The sequence below is a fragment of the Perissodus microlepis genome, chromosome 14, assembly GCF_051167445.1.
Source record: "Perissodus microlepis isolate ML-2025 ecotype Zambia chromosome 14, ASM5116744v1, whole genome shotgun sequence".
NCBI lineage: Eukaryota > Metazoa > Chordata > Actinopteri > Cichliformes > Cichlidae > Perissodus > Perissodus microlepis.
This window is the reverse complement of record NC_140474.1, coordinates 15,593,305-15,606,987: the sequence shown is the minus strand read 5'-3', so window position 1 is coordinate 15,606,987 and position 13,683 is coordinate 15,593,305. Positions and strand designations below refer to the sequence as shown.

Genomic DNA, 13,683 nt, shown 5'->3' with positions numbered 1-13,683 from the left:
GATCTATCAGCCACTGGACAGCTTAAACATCTGGATGCCCTCCACATGTGTGGTGCAGTGGAGGAGGCAGTGGATGGAAAAGGGGTGGAGGTGGTTCGCTGCAGCACTGGGGACTGCCTGGAGGTGAAAGGTCGTTGTCAGAGGATGGGTAGGCTTGTTCTGAAGGTCCTCGAGAGCCTGTCTGAAAACTGAAGGATCATGAGATTTAGAAAAAAGTACAAGTTAATGTCTTACTGTAACCACAAGTTGGTGCTATTATGCAAAATTCAACGCGTGAGCCACAGTGATAAATTCTATTTACGGCATGCCAGATTAAAGTCTCCTTAAAGCGCTTTGTAGAAAGTACAACCCAATTAAATGCTTCGCTTCACATAGATGGTTTTTTCTAGTTTTCACAGGGAAAAAAATCGTTGAGCCATTCGCTTGTTTTTTTTCCACAACATTGACTCGAAATTTCAGAATTATCAGTGAACCCTATCACTATGTGCATGAAATACACATTAACTAAAATACCAGTTTCTTTAAAATGATATGTACTGCTTATGTAATTTAGTTTGGTGATAGAAAAAAAAAAGCTACTGGAAAAAAGGAGGACCTATTTTAGCCTGACTATAAGGTAAGAGAATCGAGTTAGTTTATGGTAGCAATGTTTTAAAATCACTCCGCGATTTTTTAAAAATCAGTTTCTTAACGAAAAGTATAAAACTCAATGATTTCTGTAAAGACCCATTTTTCTTTTAAGTTAAAAGTATGAGTAGGTGATTTTTTTTTTTTAGAGTCATTAATTAAAATTATTACAGACAGCACAAATCACGATTTTTATTACTTAATGCTAAACGCCAACGGTTTGTTTATTCATTGTATCCATTCGCTTTCTGTGGGCCACTGATGGCGCGTTCCATTAGCAGTCGGAAGTCGGAATTTCCCTGTTCCCAGTCTGACGTTTCACCTGCAACATACACTCAAGTCGGACCTACAATTTGACAAATCGGAGAAGCCCCAAACTACGATTTAGCAATCCAGGATGGCAGCAGTGCGCTTAAACATAAGTAAAACTGCGTTTTCTTTCCTGTTTTTCGTACGTCGCTCCCAGCTCCGACTTTCGAGGTAACTAGACGCGTTCATCACTTTTTATTATTAGTATTAGTTTACATGGGGGTTCTTTGAATGATAAGAGGACAGCAGTTCAGCTTACAGCGAGCTGGTGCCCTTCACTGACCCGGTAAACTCCGCTATGCGGTCCCTCTGCCGGCGGTTCTTGAACCAGTTGCTGACCTGGATGGCGGTGAGGCCGGTGGCTGCTGCTAGCTCCCGCTTTTCTCGGGTGGAGGGATACGGCTTACGGTGGTACCACTCCCTGAGGATACTCCGAGATTTTTCCTGTTTGCAGTTAAATAAAATAAATAGTGAAATCTGGACATTATTATCAGAAGATATGTGAGCGATCCAGAAACTGTAATAGCATCTCTTATTAGCTGACGGGCCATGTGCATCTCTGTGTCAGGTCTTTTTCCTATTTCTTACATACATGACTTTTAGATACCTTCCTTCTACTGAGATTTGTTTTTGTCTCCACATTTTCAGTTTCCTCATTTTTTTAAAGCACACATTGCACACCCTGCTGAGCTAAACCTTTCGACTAATTGCAAAAAAAACGCCAAACTTTTTATGCCTGTCAAACTATTATCTTTGGCATTTCTCATAGACTGAACTAGATTGAAGTGCCTAAAGATACCCCTTACATGTAGACAGCACTGGTCCATCCTTGAGTTAGGTCAGTGTTAACAGGTTCCAAATAACTAACCATCCATTCTCTTCCACTTATCCTTGTCAGTGTAGCAGGAGGGCTGGAGCCTATCCCAGCTATCACAGAACAAGAGGCAGTTCACCCTGGACAATTTGCCTAACCCTACTAACTGCATGTCTTTGGACTATGGGAGGAAGTCGGAGTACCCGGAGAGATGTTCAATCTCTTCTTGCTGTCAGGCAACAGTGCTAACCACCATGCCACCGTGCCGCCTTCTGAATAACTAACAAACAATTTATTTTTTTTTAAAACAAAACCCATTCCTCTGAAAATATTTTTAATCCTTGTAGCTGACCTAAGTGAAACAGCAGCCAGTGTCCAAAGAAAGACTTTGAAAAAGCTTCAGAAAACCTGGAGAACTATTAGTCAAGACCACTTTAAACAATTACAAGTAAGTTCCTTAGAAGCAAAATATAAAGAAATTAGGGTGGCTCGAGATTTGCATAACACTGTATTTTAAGCCAAAATACAATGGCATAGATGCAGCATGCTGCATAGAAATGCTTAAATTAAGTATGTGAGTAAAATACCAAGTTACATCCCACTGGTCCTATAATGCTCTGAACCAATAGTTTAAGATTAATAATACTCTTTACTCACCAAACCAGGGTGGGACAGTTTATATTTACATATAATTAGATTCATTACTATAAAAATACTTGAAAGATAATGTTTTATGCAAAGCACAAAAATATAAATTATTTATTTATACTATAGAGGTCACATACATGTATTAAAGATGCAGTATTCCTCAGATGTGATAGTACACGACTTGTACATAGTAGTATTAGTAGCCCACAAGTACACTATGCTCCACTTCAATCAGTGCCAGTACACTACTTGATTAAATGCAGCTCACACTTCAGTTACTTAAAAACATGCAGTTTTAGTGTTTGCCTACCTTGAAGCAGTAACTGGTCTCCTCTCCGTCCCAGATGGTGTTTGGTAGAGGAAATTTTCTCCTCACGCGGTACTTCCCCACAGCTCCCAGGGGTCGGCCCCTCTGCCTCTCCGCTTCTATGTAGTGGGCTTGCAGCCAGAGCTGCTGCAGGAGCGGGTGGCTGCGTGCAGAGAAGGGGAAGCCCTCCAGCAGGGTGTAGAGGTCTGAGAAGCGCCCTTGGTGAAAGGCCACCGCGGCTTTGGCTTTTAGCACGCTCTCAAGCTCCCCAGGGTACGAGGAGGAGGAAGCAGGAGGAAGAGTGCGGAGGAAGCTGGCGAGACGATCAATGCAGCCGCTCTGCAGCAGGACCTCGCACACGCAGGTGACCTGCTCTGCTGTGAAGATCATAGCTGCATGGACGGGTCCTGAGGCGTAAGGTGAAAATATCTTCTAACAGCTCTCAGGAGAGCGCCAAAGCCTTCCCTCTATGCTCTTGTGTGTGTGGATGAACAAAAACTAAGTAAACTGCATGTGTGTGTAGCATTACTCATCATCATACCCCAGCACAGGTAACCTGAGACCGTCAGGGCTATCATAACACACCATGCATCCCCTCCTTCTCTTGTACAAACACATGCATGCACAAGCTCACACACATTTTGGTCTGACTTGCACGCAGAGTCGGAGCACGATGGTTTCTCAGTAAAAGAAGAGAACACATTTGAATAAAATTTTCTTGCCAAATTAGAAGCAAAAGGTTGTCACCCCCCCTCACTCGCAATAATCTACAGTTCCAAATTGTGGCGCATGAGGACATCCACAATAATCACAGTCTTTTCTGTAAATGTAGTTTATTACAGTATCATGTAATATAAAAAATAGAATGCATTTGAGTACAAAAATGAGAAGACGAGGCACAAATGATCCCTTTGAAAACTCAGAAACAAAAACAAAGCAAAAACACACGACATCTTTGGTTAAGTCTGGAGTCATGAATGTTACACGTCAGGCTGGAGAGTGAAAACCAATCCAGGAACATGTGTGCGTAAGCCATGCAGGCTTTAATGTCAACATACTTTGGTAAGAAATGGCTAATATGAGCAAACACAATGAAAACATTTCCCTTTACCCCCCCCAAACAAATTTAAACACTCAGCTAAATTCAGGTTGATTTGTCCAAGCTAAGGTCCTGGAAGCTGAGCTTGGAAAACCTCACGTTACAGCGTGAATTGATAATGAACATTTCCTATCCACAGCATCTCCTCGAGGACTGTTTGAAAAACTACTAACTGATTGATGCATGCCTTAAATAGATTAAATGAGACCAACAAACACACACACACACACACACACTAATGTAACTATACGTGTTTTTCTGATTTTTTTTTGTACCATAATTGGCCAAAGGTTTGACCGCTTACCTGTGTTATGACAACAGAAAGGTCACACAGCTTTGATCGAGCTGTACTCAAAAATTGTACAATATCTTAAAAAGAACAAACCACAACTTCCTGATTAATCTTCTTGGCTCCTTATCTTTCTGTGTCACTCTTACTAAGAGACTGTGAAATGAGTCCGACCGCTGTCATAACACCGTGGCAGCGCAGCGTAAACAATATGTGAATGAAATGTGCAAAATATACAACAACAACAAAATAAAAAACACAACTGAGCTATGACCACACAACCAAAAAAAAGAAAAGACACGTTTGCGTATCACTGAACAAACTCATTCATAGACGTAGACACAAAAGAGTCCATATGAAGTGAATCCAGATATTTGGTTGAGTACATAGCAAATATATATAGCACGTTTTAGTCAGAACATCAATAACATCAAACGTGTGAGCTTTAAAATAAGGCACTTATAAGTATTAACATGCTGAGATGTTAACAGGAAACATCGCAACATGTTTTAGTGTAATGCTCTGCTGTGCTTCCTTTTAAAAGCTCAGCACAGCTTCTTTTCATCTCCCAAGAGTACTGGCTTTAAAAAAAATTACACTCAACCACTGTGCGACATAGTGTCTTATGAAGAACTAAACGTGCATTGCATAGAGTATAAACCCTTTTATTTCCTCCTGTTCTATATATAGGTTTGTTTGTTTGTTTGTTTTTTTTAAACAAAGGTCAGGCAGTGCTGAATCCTGGAAACTGCAGACAGTTCAATGATAAAAACAACACTACTAACGTGTGGTAATAAAATACTGTCATATAGCCCTTTCAGCTATGATCTATGTTTGTGAAGATTATAATATTCGCTATATTCCTGGTCAAACTCGTTGCAACTGGGCAACAGATTCAGCCAGACTGTGTTCATAGACTTAACTGACAGAACTGGTGGTGTCGATGTTCGGTGGTCAGATGTTCGGAGGGTGACATCCTGCAGGGTGGGATGAGAATCCGAACCTCTAAGTTAAAAATAAAAGTCTCCACTGTGGGTTTAGGGTGAGTTTGTGTTGTTGCTACAAGTAGCTACTCCCTTATTCACTAGGGATTGGGAAGATTTTTATGCTGGATGCTCTTCCTGACGCAACCCCGAAAGGGATTTGGGTCTCCACCCAGAATCGAGGATCTTTTATTTGTTAGGTGAACCTGTTACACATGTAGGAGTTAAATTATCCTGACGAAAGTGTGGAAGAGGACTGGTGGATGGTGAAAATATGGTGGACTGGTGTGGCGTGAGCAGTTAGGCAGATGATCCAGTTGTTTTGAAGAGAGGTGAGTCCGACTGTTCTGTACACTCCTACTCTACACTGTGAGGAATTAAATATTAGGGATACTTGGGGTGGTAACTGGAAGAATAAGACCATGAGATGCAAATCAGATTCTTCAAAGTTAGAGACAAAGTGAGAAGGAGCTCAGAGGAGAGCCGCTGCCCTTCTGCTTTAAAAAGAACCAGCTGAAGTGGTTCAGGGATCCGACCAGGACGACTCCACGATTGATCACTGGAAACAGTGTGCTGTTGTTGCTGGCTTGGGAATGTCTTGGTTTCCTCCTGGAAGAACTGAAGTTGATAGCTGCTTAGGCTACCTTCTACTATGACCTGGTCCAGGATGAGTGGGAGATGATGGATGAAGGGATATTGCTGGAGTGTTGGCAGAATATATTCAGGCTGAATTCAGGACAGGGAGGGAACCATTTAAAGATTTTTCCCTTTTGAACAGTGTATCACTGTTGTGGATCTATATCAGAAACCCAGACGTAGTAGAGCTGAGTTAGTCCACAAAACCACAAGAAGGATCCATGACCCCTGACCCCATGACTCACAAGTCTTGGTCTAACATCAAGACTTGTGAGTCAAGCAGATTAATCCTGAAATCATCTGTGCGGATCTGATCTTTTAAAAAAAAAAAAAAAAAAGTAAGGCACATACTGATTTTAGTAAAAAAAAATAAATAAAAAAAAAAATCTTAATCCAAACTGAGAGGAGTAATCTGAACCAGCAGGTGAATAATCCCATTCATAATAAAGAGAGCTGGAAAATTTCCGGCTAGCACCACAATGGCACCTGGTCTACTGAGTGAGAATTGCTGCTGTAGGTTATAAAAAAATATGGTGATCTTATATGATGCATGACGTGGGATAAAAATGTTTCAAGTCATCCAAACAAGACAAACAGATCTGTGGTGTTGAACCAGTTTTATAAACTATAAGCCCAGCTCGTCATCCACAGGGACAGACTGAAGCTGAGTAAGGATTTTTGATTCTCCATCGATTTCCTCTGGATTCCCCAGTGGCGAGCTGGCTTCCACATCCTGCTCTGGAGAGGGGCTGCCCAGGAGCAGCGACTCCCCACCAGGTAGACCCAACAAGGCTGGGTCCACAGGTAGGTCCCCCTTGGTGCGGACATCAAACAGAGTTAAACTGGCTGAAGTGGAGAGGGGCACTGGGCTCCACACTGGCTGGGGCATTTGGCTATTTGGTGTCACTCCAGTGTACATGGGGCTGAGCGTGAGCATGCTTTCTGGAGTCAGAGCATTCTGCGTTGTCGGGGTGGCCGTTGGGTCCAGCGGGTGAGGGGAGGGGATTGCGTGCACTTGGCTGGTTTGGATGGGAGTCTCTTGAGCACAGTATGGTGGAGATGAGCTGATGAAGTTCAGGGGAGATGATGCGGCGAGGCTGCTGGGCGTTGGTGTTGAAGGCTGTGAGACTACGGGAAAGGTAGAAGGGTTAAGAATGGGGATCACTCCGTTTGTAGAGATGGTGGAAGCGTCAGGGACTGGTTTTAGGGGCAAACTGGTGAGCTGAATGCCTGCTGGGATGGTCAGAATCAGCTTGCCTTGCTGGACACTCAGGTAGGGGCTACCACCGAGGAGAAGGTTACCTATGAATATGAATGATAAATGATAAACTGGCAACAATCTAAACAATATAACCAGATTCAGCTGATATAAAAAGCAATGGGGCTATATCTTATAAGTGCATGCAGCAAACAAACACACTGTACTGATAAATATTCCTCAAATTTTCCCAGGTACATACTAACATGCTGGTAGATGCTTATATTAAACATGTCCAGTGTTGCACATGAGGTCAGAGGATCTGAGCAGAACCACAGGCTTCAGATAACTTTTCATAGTGTTGGCTTTGGATGATGTTATTTAGAATGGATATTCCCTCATGCGGTCATCTCAGGCACACGGCAACCTGCTGTTCAAACTTTTATTTATGAATGGATGCCAATCAGAATTAAATAGATTCAACTTTTCCCCCTATATAGACGACATTTGAGGACCTCCCCAGTACACCCAATGATAAGCTTTGATACCTCAGTATATAATAAAGACGTAGTTTGATGACAATTAGAATAGTTTCTGGCTTTTTCCAAGGGTAGGTGGGTAGCAAAATATTAATCATAACCAATTCTGATTAAGCGAAAAATTTCAATGTCTGCTCGTCTTTGACTTGTGTGACATGTTGTTGATTATTTGCAAGACAAAACCCCCAAAAAACATGTCTGTCATTGTTTTTTCTTTCTGCACCACATACACAATCAATGATGATCTATTAATCAATAATGAAAAAGATTTTTTTGAGTCCTAAAACATTCAAATGTCTTTGCGCACTCTTTCTGACTAACAGTAACTTCAAAATTTTCACCTTTTCTGACTGTAATACAATCAGTTCATGTGAATATGAAAAAGAAGTCATGTCTGAGAAGCTGGAAGCAGTAACAAATACACACACATACACATAGATATATGTATATATAATTATTAATCAATAATCAGTTAATTTTCTCTTAGTTCTGGGTGCTACATTTTTTAAATATTTAATGAATTGAGAGTACCTGGAGGGGTAGAGGGTAGCTGAATGATGCCGGAGTTTAGGAGCTGCACCGTAGGGGCCGTGCTGGCTGGAGGAGCTACGCTCTGAATGGGCCTCAGCTGGTTTAACCTGAGAGGAGCCTGTGGGACCCCTCCAGCTGCAGGAGCTGAAGTGAGGATCTGTAATGGCAGACGGGCAGAAGGGATGGAGATAGAAGGACTGGCAGGTACCACCTGTGGGAAGGAGATGGTGGAGGAAGTTTGGATGGAGGAGACTGGTACCAGCTGGGGCACAGAGAGTGGGACGAGCTGTGCCGGTGTGCCGCCTTTGGCCTGGGGGACTGGGACGACTTGTGTTGGGGAAGAGATGGAAATAATCTGCGGTGTCTGGATTTTGCTGGGTGTACAGTTTGTGGTCTGCTCCCCCAGTTGTTGCATCACGTGCTGGGGGAGCTGGCTGTTGTTGAGCGGTGAGATGGAAACTATGGTTGTGGCACCTTCAGACATAGCTGCCGAGGCTTCCTGTTGCTGCTGTGCCAGTCTGTTTCCTGTGTTCAGAGTCTGGGGGCTTTGAAATTGAGGCGCTGGTGAGGTGAGGGGGGATACTGGGACCAGCTGAGGGCACTGGGATACCTGGGCTCCTGAAGAGTGCTGAACCAGGTGAGATACTGGTATACCCTGGATGGAAGGCACAACCTGGGGCAGAGAGAAAACCTGAGGGGTGCAGTTGCTGGAGGAAATCACAGAGCTAGGAGGGTTGAGGCTGGTAGAGGGAGCAGTAGCAGAGACGCTATACTCCCCTTGCTCCCCTGCAGAACTGGAGACAAGCATGCCTGCAGATGACAGAGACGCTGGGAGGGGGAGGGAGTCCTGGCGTTGGTGGTTTTGTGTTAAAACTAGTGAAGAGAGGCTGGTTGGTGAGGAAGAGGAAGAAGAGGATGATACCGTCTGGCTGCTGCCCTCTGATTCGGAAACACTGATGAAGCCCATTGCACTGTCACTCTCGGTCTTGGTTTGCAGGGGAAGAGAAATGATGGGGTTCGAGACAGGCGTGACGTTAGTGTTAAGAACAACTGCTGGAACGCCGCTCGGCTTGGCCTCCATTTCTGAAACTTCCTGCTCCACCCCAGAAACAGCTTGCTGTGGCTGCTGCACACCAACCCCAGATTTGGTTATTACTTGAGCCCCGTTCAGTATTAAAGGAGAGCTGGTTCCAACAGGACTCAGTGTGACAGTCTGGCAATCACCTAAATTTATCCCATTAATTATAACACCAGCACCACTGCTGGAGATCAGGGAGTTGCCATTGAGCAGAGAGGCGGTGAGGAAGCCGCTGGACCCGTTGAGGATGAGCTGGCCTCCGGTGCTGGACGGGACCGCAGAGACAGAGATGATGGAAGCTGTGGAGCCGGCAGCCTCGTCTGGTTTGTCGGGAGTGTCGTCCATCGCACTCGCCTCATCCTCAGTGCTGTGGTTCCCATCGGACTCACTGAAATGGTCAAATATAAAGGACAGAAGCACACACAGACAAATGAGTTTTTAATGTTACAAGAAATGAACGAAAATACACAATTAAGATCAACTCACAAATAAAACAAAACCTTAAGACTGAAAAATGTTTGATTCAAAAAGTAGCTACTAGTAAGACTGCAGCTAATAATTATATATTCATTATTTTTATAAAATTCAGCCCACGATTTTCAGTCTTCTAACCAAAAAGAGGAAAAAGCCTCAACTCTTTTACAACAGAATTTAAAGTCAGTGAATACGTGTCTGTTTGGAAAGAGCTCAAATTATTAATCAATAATCAGACTTGCTGTTGGTTAATTTTCTGTTAAACTAACTAGGTAAATAATTAACTAAGCAGCCAGATAAAGAGGCAAACACTCCTCTCCAGCACCAGAGCCAAGGAGTGTGATTCCCCCTGAATTTTGAATCTACGGTCCACCACCCGAGAGGAGAGGCGTGCACATCAGGATAACCCACAATATCCAGAATCTAATTCACTCCTGCCCCATCATGGACTGGTTCTCATAGCACTCTTCTACTTAAGCGCTGTTTTTTTTTTTAAAGTTGTTTCTATCTAACTTCACGCACATTCATACTGCGATGGCTGCATCTGAGAGCAACTTGGGGTTAACATCTTGCCCAAGGATATTTGGCATGCAGACGGGAGTAGACGAGGAGTGAACCACCAACCTTCCGATTAGCAGGTGACCTGCTACAACAATAGAGAGAAAACCCCAACAATCAGACAACCCTCTATGAGCACTTGGTGACAGTGGGAAGGAAAAACTCCCTTTTAACAGGAAGAAACCTCCGGCAGAATCAGGCTCAGGGAGTGACGGCCATCTGCCACAACTGATTGTGGTGAGAGAAGACAGGACAGAAGACACACTATGGAAACAGCCAAAGATTAAAAATAACTAGTAATTAAATGCAGAGTGAAGAAGAAACGCTCAGTGCAGCCCAAGATTATTGCAGTGCAACTAAGGGAGGATTCACAATCACCTGATCCAGCCCTAACTATATGCTTCATCAACAAGGAAAGTTTCAAGCCTACTTTTAAAAATAGAAGAGGGGCCTCCACATCAGCACCGGGGTAGGAGTATAAAAGAAGTCGAAACAGGAAGGAGAGAAATCCCAAAGTCTTCTTCAGAAAGTTTCATCTGTCTCAGCTGCTGGAGCATCTCCCTCTCTGTAATGTGGGAGTTCCTGAGCTCCTGCACCAGTACGTCACTGAACACAGTTCAGAGGTGCCCGACAAGCAGAAACGACACCAGGACGTGGCAGTTGTGATGTCACTTTTGGCGCGTGCTGCAATTTGTTGTGGTGCCAACGGCGAGTATAAACCGGCTATTAAGGGACTTAGGATGAATCTCATCCACCCTCCAAGGCCAGGCCGCTAGAGAGTAATCAACTATTCATTACAACTTTAAATAAATAAATAGATGTATTTGTCCCCACGGGGAAGTCACCTGACATTTGCAGACACCTCAAATAAAACAATCCCATCAACATAAGACAAGCACACGTTAAACACTCTTTCACTCTTCCTGTATCGTAGGGATGACTTTGGCCACACGAACTGAGCAGGCTGTGTGCTGCTCATGTTCAGACGTTTGATGGCTCGAGGAATAAAAGATAGAACGGACCCATTTGTGAACAAGAGGGGACAATGACGCCGTGCAGATGGTAAAAAATCGAATTTAAGCTCTGTGTATACAATATTACAGGATTCAAATCTATTAGACTGAGCAAGCAACCTTCATCGTACCAAGTAACACTCTCTTTTCTTCTAACTGCACTCTGCTGTTTCCATTACCATCATGTGAAACTTTAAATTTGATATAAATGCATTATTTAAGATTCAATATTACTAGAATATTGCCAAAACATTGAGTATGTTTTAAAAACAACAACAAAGCAAACCACTTTCCAAAAGCACATCCAATCAGCAATATACTGTCACTCTTAAATATGTTAAATATTTCTAATTCAAAACTAGGACGCCTGCAAGTTTTAAAGTTTGCCTCAGCAGGATGTTTGATTTTAAAGGGAGAGTAGCCTCCACTTTATGGTGCAGAAATCATTTTGTATCCGTCCGGAAATCCTAACATAATCAAAGCGTTCTTCTAATGCTGACGTTCTCCAACCGTTTCTGGCATGCCTCCTTTAGAAGAAGCTACTTTCAGCTGATCCCTTATTAACAAAGGGTCGCTACAGCAGGTAGCTGCACGTTTGATTTGACTGCATTGTACAGCGACTTTGTCGTTTCAACTGAGGGAATGCAGGTTAAATATTTGCTAACAGGCTCATTTACACTAATGTTTACTGGTGATCTTTGTTCCTGTGAATTAAGGCAAAAATACTTATTGGTGCTGTTTTAGAGACTTTATAATACAGTAGTCAGTTACGGACTCTAAAAACCTTTATAAATGCAACATCAGGATTATCACAAAAAGTGGGGCTAAAAGTTGCTGTATGATCACCTACCTACCTACTGACATTAATCCTAATTTTTAAGTTTTAGTCTATTTCACTTTGGTCAAGTTTGTCAGCACAACATGCATCAGGAGGTTCTGGGGCTTTGTTTTTTTAAGACTGGGATGTCTGCATGACACGATGGGTTGCGTGTCCCAGTTTTAAAACGGAATCTAACCGAATCTTTTCTAAAGAAACTAAACTAAAATGAGCAAAAACTCTGTGGAAATGTAACTGAAACTAAGATGAATTGATAATAAAACTTCTAAATAAGCTGGAACATGTTCTTATCACTTGGATACATTTGGTGATATGTGGTTAATGTGTGAAAATAAAGCATCCTGGTGGCCCCAGTCTGCCAGACCGTGGGGTTTGATACAGCACAGCAAACTTATCTTTCTTATCTTTTCACAAACTTCCCCTCCCACTGCTTACAGAAATCTTCATTTTAAAACTGTGATTTCAGCCTCCCCCCCCCACACTCCCACCTTTGCCTTAGTTTACGCTCTTTTCCTCCCCTAACCTCTGTCACCCTGTGGCTCTGCAGGATGCGGTGCAGGGTTTCAGGAAACTTGAGCCACAGTGGGCGCCTAGATCTCACATTTCATAACAAAGCAACATGCTCTTTGTGTCAGACATGTGTGGCCTCACTGCTGTCAGAAGTCACCTCCTGTTCATCTTCCTACTTCGTGCCATGTCTGAGTTTTGCCACACTGATTTGTGCACTCCTGCAGGCAGCCCTCTGTAGGTCTGCGCGCTTTTTAATTGGTAAGCTTTTATGTGCTGCTTTCAGTGACTTTTCTGATAAGCCCTCGCTATAAAAGACAAAGTAAAGAAAAAAAGCTTCTTTCAGATAAACACAGGACAGCTAAAAAACAGCAGCTGCTGCCGCTCAGGCTGTGACTCCTTGCTTGCTACCAAACTTAGAGCGCAAACAGAGATAAAGGCGACAGCTGGATTGTGTTTCCAGTGTTGCGGGTCTTGCCTTTTGCTGTGGGTCCCGGACGGGGTCCTGTCCCTCTGCCTGCGGTTCTTGAACCAGTTGCTGACCTGCGTGAGGGATAGCCCGGTGATTTTGGCCAGGTTTTTCTTCTCGTCCGGAGTGGGATACCTGTTGCTCTTGTAGCACTCTTTCAGGGCATTGCGGGACTTCTCTTTGAAGCAGTACACGGTCTCTTCTCCGTCCCAGATGGTTTTGGGTAGGGGGAACTTCTTTCTGAGCCGGTACTTGTCCACTGCGCCCAGGCTACGGCCCCGGGACCTCTCCGCCTCCTTGTAGCGGGCTTTGAGGTACAGGTCCTGCAGGAACCCGTGGTTAGACGGGTGGAAGTTGTGGCTTTCCAGGATGGCGTACAGCTCCTTGAATTCCTCCCGGTGGAAAGCCACCAGTGCCTGGGCCTTTAGCAGGGTCTCGTTGCCACGTAGCAGCTCGGACGAAGGAGGTATAGTGGAGAGAAATCTCCACAGGCGATCCACATTGCCCGCCTGCAGAAGGGCCTCGCACAGACATGAGACCTGGTCAGTGGAAAAACTCAGCGCCGACTTTTGGAAACTTTGGAGCAGTTGTTCCGAAATTTGGAGCGGATCTTTCTCTTCTTTGGTCTCCGATCCCGCTGGCTCCCCTGTGCTGTTCTCAGATTGTTCTGTGGACTCCAAAGACAAGGAAGCCATTTTCACTTTAACTTTTTTTTCCACCCGTAGTTCCTCCTCCTCCTCCTCCTCGCTCCCTCCCTCTGCAGCGC

At 43.8% G+C, this 13,683-nt stretch overlaps 2 protein-coding genes across 2 annotated transcripts; both read right to left on the bottom strand.

Annotated features, from left to right (window-relative positions):
- Positions 1-22: 22 nt before the first annotated feature.
- six9 (SIX homeobox 9) lies at positions 23-3,117 on the bottom strand. Its single transcript, XM_084951257.1, has 3 exons — positions 2,709-3,117; positions 1,220-1,380; positions 23-188 (listed from the first exon to the last, which is right to left on the bottom strand). The coding sequence occupies exons 1-3, from the start codon at positions 3,093-3,095 to the stop codon at positions 23-25; spliced, it is 714 nt and encodes a 237-aa protein (XP_084807383.1). The 5' UTR covers positions 3,096-3,117.
- Positions 3,118-3,521: 404 nt separating this feature from the next.
- Positions 3,522-13,659, bottom strand: six5 (SIX homeobox 5). The gene is made up of 3 exons (XM_084951349.1): positions 12,927-13,659; positions 7,981-9,446; positions 3,522-7,014 (listed from the first exon to the last, which is right to left on the bottom strand). Exons 1-3 carry the CDS (start codon positions 13,610-13,612, stop codon positions 6,338-6,340), a joined length of 2,829 nt encoding a protein of 942 aa, XP_084807475.1. The 5' UTR covers positions 13,613-13,659; the 3' UTR covers positions 3,522-6,337.
- Between the last annotated feature and the right edge of the window lie 24 nt (positions 13,660-13,683).

Bases quoted from the DNA above. Each gene is read 5' to 3' on its own strand.
- six5 (XM_084951349.1), bottom strand. From the start codon at position 13,612: ATGGCTTCCTTGTCTTTGGAGTCCACAGAACAATCTGAGAACAGCACA. The intron at 9,447-12,926 runs GCAAGACCCGCA...TGACCATTTCAG, and splicing joins TCCGGGACCCACAGCAAAAG to TGAGTCCGATGGGAACCACA. The intron at 7,015-7,980 runs GTACTCTCAATT...TCATATTCATAG, and splicing joins GCTACCCTCTACCCCTCCAG to GTAACCTTCTCCTCGGTGGT.
- six9 (XM_084951257.1), bottom strand. From the start codon at position 3,095: ATGATCTTCACAGCAGAGCAGGTCACCTGCGTGTGCGAGGTCCTGCTG. The intron at 1,381-2,708 runs GTAGGCAAACAC...AACTGCAAACAG, and splicing joins AGACCAGTTACTGCTTCAAG to GAAAAATCTCGGAGTATCCT. The intron at 189-1,219 runs GTCAGTGAAGGG...ATGATCCTTCAG, and splicing joins CGCATAGCGGAGTTTACCGG to TTTTCAGACAGGCTCTCGAG.